This window comes from Trypanosoma rangeli (assembly GCF_003719475.1).
Source record: "Trypanosoma rangeli strain AM80 chromosome Unknown Tra_15.4_contig_00568, whole genome shotgun sequence".
NCBI classification, from domain to species: domain Eukaryota; phylum Euglenozoa; class Kinetoplastea; order Trypanosomatida; family Trypanosomatidae; genus Trypanosoma; species Trypanosoma rangeli.
Genome location: NW_021706317.1, coordinates 1 through 8428, shown reverse-complemented (window position 1 = coordinate 8428; position 8428 = coordinate 1). Strand labels below are relative to the sequence as shown.

Sequence of the window (8428 nt, the reverse complement as noted above, 5' to 3'; positions counted from 1 at the left end):
GAAAGCGGCGGAGGATGACTCGCCGGATGCACGACAGTCAGGCAGTCGTAACAGTAATACTGCCGGCGCTTCCCGCACTTTGCGCAACGATTCCGCCCTTCTTGCTGCCTCAGCCGGTAAAGTGGAACTGAGAACTGTAGCGAGCAAATAAAGTCCACAATCTTTTTGCACCGCTCCTCACTCCCCCCGGCGTACACCTCCCGCGCCCGCTTCATACACCAGTTGCTACGACAACTAAAACTACACTCCGCCGTCCCACACGGAAAGAAGAAAAAAAGTTAATGTAGAATACTGTAGAGGCCTGCTCATTATACACAATGACACGCACAAAGGTTTCAAATTCCACAGAGTTGTCGGTGTTATATATATATATATATATATATATATATATATATTAGGTTCTGTGAAGGTCAGCACTCGACGCTACTGAGACTGCATTCGCCGTCGGAGGGGGTATACCACAGAAAGGTTGAAGCGAGGGAAAACGAACCCGGATTCACGACACGAACCCCCTTGTACGTGCACTCCCACTGCTCGGTGCTGTCGCACAGGACAAGGAGATGTGGAAGCGTCAGCAACGAGAGCGCCCCATCCGCCTTCCACAAAATCCCTTCCTTCACTTCCGGTGCCAAATGGGCCTCGTCCACGACAGTTTTTGCAACACTTTCAAAGGCTGTGATTGAATTGGGGGCGTCCACGGTGGACCAATTAAAAGCACGTCCACTCTCTCGAAGTGATCTAAAAAAGTTTCGGCGAGTCACGACCATCTCATGCGTAAAAAAACGCAAACGGCACGGATTTGAGGCGAAAACAACTTTTTTAAGACGTGACTGCAAGTTCCTCGTGACTGCACCCACAATGGGAGGTTGCGGCAAAACGCCTAGGAGTCCCGTCACATCGTTGGGCCCGGGAACAAGGACAACCTGCGTATGCTGCGCAAGACTTGGGGCATGTGTCGCAATCACTGTAGCAAGGGCATCCATGAGAAGTTTGTAGCGATCCGCCCCTTCAAATGGGTCGGGAAGATGAGAAATATCGCCGTACTGCGTCGTCGAAAAGGAAAAGTCACCCACCATCACCAAGGTTGTATGCATGAGTTCACTCTCGGTCCGATGTTGCATCTCCTTGAAAAAGTGGACTAATTTATGCACGGTTGATGGTTGATCGAGGTAAACGTGCGACATTACAATAACTACAGACTGAAGTGAATTTTTTTCCTGCAGCTGTGCAGCTGCCATATCCGTCGGTCTGTAGCCAAAAAGATCGTAATCTGCACCTATGTCTCGAAGGGTGTCCTCTCGCCTCTCTGCGGGGGGAAGCTCTATGCTGGTAACCATGAAAACGCTATTAGACCACTGTCCCCGTACCACCACTAAAAAACCATCCCCCACGACACCAAGAAGGGAAGGCACCGCATCCCGAAATACGAGTCTAACTTGACCATGTAAATCCTCCAGATGAGTCTCATCAAGACGCCTAACAATCATTCCTAACACTGCCACGTGCTCTGAGGCATCTATTCCCTCAAGCGCTATAATTGGAAGTAAGGGGGGAAGATCCTGATTCAAAGATTGTTTGCTGAGATCCCGTCGAAACAGGCCACTTCTTAGACAACGCCTCTGCGCAAATAAATAGCGTTGCCGCAGGACAGTGAAACGATCGCTCTCACGCCCTGTACACTCCACCTTTACCTCACCGGTTCGCTCATCCATATACACCTGGGGCATGTCCTCCAAGGGAATTGGAATCACAGTTGGGGCACCTTCCCGCTCAGAAGCTCCTCTGTCTCTAACCGATTGCTGCGTAATGGCCAAGCGCATTCTTTTATCATCCACAAATCGGTCCACTGCACACAGCTTATGAAGAATCGCAAAGATATCTCGGAGTGCATCTCGTCGCTTTTCACTGTTCCCGCCTGTAGTTGAAAGATGGTCCGAAAAGCCCTTTAATGCAGAAGGATGAAGTCGATACTGGTACGCTCGCGCCATGGTCTGAATTTCGGCGCGGTAGTCCTGCATATCTTGCTTGGTTATTACTGAAAAGAAGGAGAAAGCGAAAAACAAAAGGCAAAAAAAAAAAGACGTCGATCACAAACGTCCAGCACAAAAGGAAGATGGTGAAGTAAGGAGAAGATTGGAGGGGGTAAAAAAAAGGTTTGTCATTCACAAAAAAAGCAAAAAAAAAAAAACGCCACTATAGTATACAAACATGACACCCCCATTCCAGGGTTTAGAAAGCAAAGGGGGGAGTGAAAAAAATATATCCTCCGCGGGAGCCCAACAGAGAAATAGTACACCGGCTTGTTTGCTTTGTTTCGCTTTCCCTCCACCGCACGTGCCTGTAGGTGGAAGCCGACAATATTTCACTTTTTCCTTGAAGATGAAGTACTAAGACCTTTCCGGCTTTTTTTTTTCTTGATAGTATTATCACCTCCCGTTAATTCGACATTTCTAAGAAGAAGAGAATCGGCATCGTACACCTCATGGCTGTCGTAAGACAGAGGCTCAGTCGTCTTCGTCCACCGCAAAGGAATGGTAGGGAAAACACCGTATGGAAAGCTAAAGTACTTTGCAGCTGCTTCAAGTAATGGTTTGATAAAAGTTCCCGCCCAATAACGCCACCTTTCTTCAAAGAACATGAAACGGAAAACGCCAATGTCAACGCTCGTCTCCCCTGTCTCTTCAAAATACTGCAAAACGCCCTCCAGTTGTTGCAACTTCAACTCCAAGGCCGTTGATGCTGTCTTTTGGGCATTCATGCGACGCTGCAACTCACATGCACGCATGACAGTAGCACAATCCAGTTCTTCGGAAACGGGACCTTGGGCAAGGGACTTGTAACAGTGTTCGAGAAATTTGAAGGATGTACCAATCTCTGTCAAACCTAGATGGATCGCTTTGCAAACACGGAGAAAATCAACTTCAGGGCATGCCTCTGATTGGAAAACCTTATAAAGTTTATTCCCTAAAAACTCACTTGAAATACCTACTGAAACGAGGTATTCATAAAAACGATTCTCCGATACCTTGTAATCGTCCACAGGACGTGCAAAACGGCGCATTCCTTTCCATATCCCTTCCATAAAAGTGCCTTTCCATTGGTCCTCTAGTTCTAATTGACGTCGTACACGAGGTTCGTGCGTCATTCGCCTCCTCTCTTCATAGTCCATATCCAAAGGTTGAGGACCCTTTTGGGCTGCCTCTTGAAGGAATGTTCGGATTCCCTCATCCCATGTTCCCAACGTGGCAAGCATTCCCAACTGACCAGCAAAAAATATATACAACGGCAACCCCTTTTAAGTTAGATTAGGGCAAAACAAAAACAAAAAACAAATGGCAGCATGCACATACGTTTGTCTAAGGAATCGTCAAAAGTAATAATAATAAATAAATATGTAGACAGATACATAGATAGCTGTACAAATATATATATATATGCAGAAATACAAAAATAAATTCAATAAATAAAAACTATTTTCTTCCCTACCCCTCCATAACGAAGGTGAACCCCACAATTATCAAAGTGCAATGATAACAAAAATAATTTTTTAAAAAAAATGCAGCACAGGAACCCAACGGCGCTTCTCATTGAACGTGTTATTGTACATATGCCCTCATCTTGTGCAATCCAGTTTAAACCATTAAGATATCAGTCACACTTGCTTGTCCATGGTCTAATGTAGGTTGCAAAAGCGGAAGGAAGTGGGTAAAGAGGCTTTTTATAATACGAATGGTACGTTGTTCTAAAATTTCGACTCTCAGGTGTTACTCCTATTTTTTCATTTGGTTTTGAAGCGGACGGATTTTGCTTTATGAACTTGAAATCACTCTTCATTGTAGTTGTCCCTCGAAATGGAATGGTATTAATTCTCGCAGCTGGCTTTACATGTAGCTCCAATACAAGAGGTTTCTTTCTAAATGCATCCCGGTACTCTGAAGAAGACCCAGCAACTGCAATACTTAGCTTTCTCTCGATAGGCTTCAAAGGAAAAGTCCGCTGTACCTCATGGCGTCGAATGGCCCTTATCACTGGATTGATCATTTCACGATATGTTGTTGTTCCCCCAGTCTCTCGCGGCCCTGCTGTTATGTTTGTCTGCGGCACCATTGTCCTCTTCAACCGAGAATTAATTGAATATTTCACATAATCTCCTTCATACGTCGTCACCCCCATATCCATCACTTTTTTTGGAAATAAAAGGCACGCAACTTGACTTTGTTGTGTATTTGGACCTACAGCGGTCACAGGATGATTGCACAAAAACTCGGGCAATTTGTGGCTCTCGCGCATCATGATTTTTTTTGAATGACCTTGAGGAATTCCGCCCTTTTTCTCATTTTTGCAGACACTGTCTGGCCGTCTCAAGCTCATTCTCAATAATGCATTATTTATTTATTTAAAAAGGAAAAATAAGACAAAAAAAAACAGACGTCGTCAAGCAAATTCAGAAAAAGGATAAAGGCAATAATATGTAATAGCATATGTGGAGTTGGAGGAAAAAGAAAGAGATATCCAACTATTAAAACCAAAAAAAAAATAGAACTCACTCGTCAACGTCTTGCAAAATAATAATAATAATAATAATAATAATAATAATAATATCAAACAACACTTCTCGAAAGCTTTTGAAACTTTGCAAGTTCCGCCAACAAGGTGGTATTATCTTTCTTAACCCAAGTTAATTCTTGGCGAACGCCGTGTAATTCACTAACCAAATCCTGATTGCGAGCGTGCACGGCGTCGGCTCTCGCACTCTCCTGAGAAAGCTCCACTTCATAATTAATTAACCCCTTCTTAATTAACTCGCTATACTCGTCAAAGCCTTTTATAGCCTGCAATTTTTCTTGGCCCCGTCCTTCTTCTTGTAAATTTTTTTTTCCATTGATTACTTCAGTTCTAATGCACGTTCCTGGTTGGCATCGGCTCGTAATGCCTCTTCATGCAACGTACGCAATAAAACATTAATAAGTAAATATGTTCCTTTGGCATCTTGTTGGATAGAAAAACAATATGCACCAATAACTACTGTCAAACACCAAGCTGCAATCATGCTTCCTTTGGCTGCAGGTGCTAGCCACCATCCTTTAAACCGATTCAAAGGAGGAGAAAAATCCCTCCATGGAGTTGAATCACCAGGAGCTTGTCGATGCGTCCCCTCGTGAAAAGTTGTCTGCTCGTATCGATGAGCATCCAGCTCGCCACCCATAAAAAAAAGATGAATACATTTCCTACGATAAAAAGACAATGGCAGCAAATCTCCTATTAAAAACAGATCTATAGACTTTTTTTGTTTTAAAATTCACGCACAGGAATTTTAAGAAAGAAAAAAGGAGCAAAAAGCAAAATACATCAAGAAAAAAACAATCATATCCCCCAAAAGTTCATCTTCCAAGTCAAATTATTTCCTTTATATACGAGGCAAAAAAAAAACTGCCAGAAACAGCAGTTCACAATAAGTACTCTGTTGTTGTTGTTTTTTTTTTTGATTACTTCTTAAAAAGCTTAATAACTCCAGAAAGAAACCCAAAAACGCTCGGATTGGATCCACTAACCCCAAAGGCCGTACAAATTTCACGGAATCCAAGAGGATTACGAAGGGCCGAACCCAAAGAAGCTGCTGCAGCAGAAACCTGTGGATTTCTCACCTGTTCCACTACATCCACCGTTGGATCGGTCCCCTCGGGGAGAAACTGGTGCAGCTTGAACATGAAAAAGGCAGGATCTTCATGTAAAGCGTCAAGAAGTTTCTTTGACCCAATGATATCAACCAAATCTACATCTTGTTCCCTACCATTCCGCATACTTCGAAGAATATCCTGGAGGACAACGTCAAGTTCAGCTCGTGTTCGAACATTCGGTCGATTCTCTTCTCCAATAAGTTCGTGTATTGTAGAAAGATATACGGAATCGTTTTCAGTTGATTTTTCCTGAAGCCAAAAAAAAATTGGGGGTTGTTTAGTACCAAAGTCGAACAAAAACACCCTTCCTGTAGTACATTTTTCTACTTGACTGAACTTCACTTCTCCTCGAGGGAGTATGTGCTGCTCTTCCTCGCTTCCTGAAATCCACGTCATTTTCACGTCATTGTTCGGCATCTTAAAAAACGACAAAGTCCCTCTGCGGCGATCCGGTTCGACTTTGCCCTCCTTAAAAATCATCTTTCCCGCACGAAACTGAATAACACATTCGCCACCGCGTCCTTTCCGCTGCACCTTCACCCTCAACTCCATAATTTCTAAATTTTGTTAAAGATAAATCAAAAGAAAAGATTACAGCCCAAACAAAAATAATAATAATAAATGTTAAAGCCGCACTTCCTTTTTATTATAATAGTAATTTTATTTTTTATTTAATTTTTTGTATCCGCCTGACACCTCAAAGGCCACTCAAATGTTCTTTAAAAACAGACAAAAAAGCGATCACAAACATATATATATATATATAGTATCCAAAAAGCTCGTATCATGAGAAAGCAAAAACTATTTGCTACAGCAACTCAACGGAAAAGTTATTTTCTTTTCCGTGTTCTACTTTTAAACTGTTAACCTATACCCCAAACACCATCCGTTCCACCCTCACCACCCATCCTAAAAGTCCCGAAAATATCACTAAATTTCTGAAGTTCTAATACGAAGCCTGCTTCACATAACCAAGCTTCAGCTCAAACGGAAGCCAATCAAGTGGTGTAGGGTCTCGATATGTCATTGGGCCAAGAGGACTAGCTATTTGCACATTTCGGATGCGAGCCCAACCTGGAATCGGGGTTAGACAGCGGTCCTTCACGTCCTCATACGAAATGTGTTCTGTCATAATTACCATATCACGATACTGCTGGTATGTCCCAACAACACCAATGGCAACAGACATTAAGCATAACGTGTAAGCACAGCTGAGAAGTGGATACCTCCTTACCTTGAATATAAAACCCCATTTTTCTTGGGACCCAGCTACTGCTGAAACGTAGTCATACTCTGTCTTTATATTTCCTAGCTGAAGCCGCGTCGCCTTCGACAGCGCAGGCGTAAGATAATGGGGTGAAAACCGCATTTAAGCTATCTAACTAATAATCCACTAGCGCCTTTGGCAATTTCAGCCCCTCTCAAGTCAAACACGTATATCTTCCTTGAGTTACAAAAAAAAAGGAATTAAAAAAAAAATTATTAATCAACCTTGTGATTTAAAAAACGAATAACACGCCATTGCATAACCAAAATCTAATAAGGAAGTAAAGCATCGAGTGGCACAAAAAAAAAGGCAATTACCATTATTACTATTATTTAACGCACACTCATGTAGTTAGTTATATACAATAAGCAAAGAAAGCGTTTAAAAACAAAAGAAAGAACAGGTTTGTGTGTCCATGGAAACCCTTTGCAATCAAAAACAAACACTAAATTTACTACCGGTGACTCAGAAAATGCAACGCCCAATAATAATAATAATAATAGTCCCCTCTTTGCCAGAGTTACTCTTCTTTCATAATGCGACCTCCCAGGCAAATTTTAAAAAGGCCACTCCTTTGACATGAGCAATTACAAACACCAGAAACACGTAGATATAAATAAAGAATTGCCGCTGGGGAACGCTCAAACCAAAATGGCCCGCCGCCCCCCTCCCCGCCCTATTCCCGAAAGAAAAAAAAGAAGCGACGCAAGAGGAAGTAGAACCACTCCTCTCACCAACTTGCTCGGACACCCAATTCTCTGACACCACAAAAAACCACCGTTGCGCAGCGCTCGCATCCCTTTGGTTTGCGCGCCCGCGGCCTGGGTGTACAAACGCCCTGCCCCCGTTAAAAACAAAGTTGGGCCGGCGGCCGCGCTGAAGCCGCCCGCAACGGCAACAGACGAGTTTGGCCTTATACTGCGCCCTCGAAGCTTGATTCCCCTGCGCTCGCGCGGGTCGCACAAAGCAGCTGGCATGCCTCTTTGTGAGCTACGGGCGTTTACCCTTTGGTATTGTGCCTCCAAACTTCTCTAAAGCAATGGACTCATATGAGCTGCGCCAAAGGACTCGGTAAAAAACAATAGCAACAACGACGTGCGCCGCCAGCAAAGCTCCAAGCACGACTGACCGGGAGCCGCCCTCCTGGTGGCCAATATACCTCGACTCCGCGTTTTCCGCCTACGCGTTCGCCTCGCAATCTTTGAAAACATCTGGGCGTGTAAGATGGACTAGGTGAGTAAGTTCCCCGCCTGAGCCGCCGCTACGCGCCGGTTTCTGCGTCTCGCCACTTTCTCGGGATAAGCTCCACGCCTTTGTTGATAAGAAACCAAGGAGGTTTGGCATCGCCGATAAAAACTCTACGCAAGGAACGGCCTTTTCACAGCTCCATTTCTCCCTTTTCTGTGGCGCCCGCCAGCTGGGCATCTATTGGCGCGGAACTCCCAATGGATTGCTCGATCGCCGGCGAAAAGAAGCTTAAAAT

General features: G+C 43.9%; 6 protein-coding genes across 6 annotated transcripts, besides 9 other annotated features; all 6 read right to left on the bottom strand.

Annotated features, from left to right (window-relative positions):
• Positions 1–360: 360 nt before the first annotated feature.
• Positions 361–395: a microsatellite.
• A 15-nt stretch (positions 396–410) lies between these two features.
• Positions 411–2018, bottom strand: TraAM80_09373 (putative DNA polymerase epsilon subunit b; the record flags this gene model as incomplete). The annotated part of the gene is made up of 1 exon (XM_029386063.1): positions 411–2018. One exon carries the CDS (start codon positions 2016–2018, stop codon positions 411–413), a length of 1608 nt encoding a protein of 535 aa, XP_029234078.1.
• A 148-nt stretch (positions 2019–2166) lies between these two features.
• Positions 2167–2188: a microsatellite.
• A 174-nt stretch (positions 2189–2362) lies between these two features.
• TraAM80_09372 (uncharacterized protein) lies at positions 2363–3253 on the bottom strand (the record flags this gene model as incomplete). The annotated part of the gene is made up of 1 exon (XM_029386062.1): positions 2363–3253. One exon carries the CDS (start codon positions 3251–3253, stop codon positions 2363–2365), a length of 891 nt encoding a protein of 296 aa, XP_029234077.1.
• Positions 3254–3375: 122 nt separating this feature from the next.
• Positions 3376–3468: a microsatellite.
• A 180-nt stretch (positions 3469–3648) lies between these two features.
• On the bottom strand, positions 3649–4293 carry TraAM80_09371 (uncharacterized protein; the record flags this gene model as incomplete). Its single annotated transcript, XM_029386061.1, has 1 exon — positions 3649–4293. The coding sequence occupies one exon, from the start codon at positions 4291–4293 to the stop codon at positions 3649–3651; it is 645 nt and encodes a 214-aa protein (XP_029234076.1).
• Positions 4294–4564: 271 nt separating this feature from the next.
• Positions 4565–4601: a microsatellite.
• Positions 4602–4885: 284 nt separating this feature from the next.
• TraAM80_09370 (uncharacterized protein) lies at positions 4886–5206 on the bottom strand (the record flags this gene model as incomplete). The annotated part of the gene is made up of 1 exon (XM_029386060.1): positions 4886–5206. The coding sequence occupies one exon, from the start codon at positions 5204–5206 to the stop codon at positions 4886–4888; it is 321 nt and encodes a 106-aa protein (XP_029234075.1).
• Positions 5207–5486: 280 nt separating this feature from the next.
• Positions 5487–6230, bottom strand: TraAM80_09369 (putative 26S proteasome complex ubiquitin receptor; the record flags this gene model as incomplete). The annotated part of the gene is made up of 1 exon (XM_029386059.1): positions 5487–6230. The coding sequence occupies one exon, from the start codon at positions 6228–6230 to the stop codon at positions 5487–5489; it is 744 nt and encodes a 247-aa protein (XP_029234074.1).
• A 17-nt stretch (positions 6231–6247) lies between these two features.
• Positions 6248–6301: a microsatellite.
• Positions 6302–6318: 17 nt separating this feature from the next.
• Positions 6319–6358: a sequence feature (A-rich).
• A 69-nt stretch (positions 6359–6427) lies between these two features.
• Positions 6428–6448: a microsatellite.
• Positions 6449–6624: 176 nt separating this feature from the next.
• On the bottom strand, positions 6625–7047 carry TraAM80_09368 (uncharacterized protein; the record flags this gene model as incomplete). The annotated part of the gene is made up of 1 exon (XM_029386058.1): positions 6625–7047. The coding sequence occupies one exon, from the start codon at positions 7045–7047 to the stop codon at positions 6625–6627; it is 423 nt and encodes a 140-aa protein (XP_029234073.1).
• A 381-nt stretch (positions 7048–7428) lies between these two features.
• Positions 7429–7447: a microsatellite.
• Positions 7448–7903: 456 nt separating this feature from the next.
• Positions 7904–8422: a mobile genetic element.
• The last annotated feature ends 6 nt before the right edge of the window (positions 8423–8428 follow it).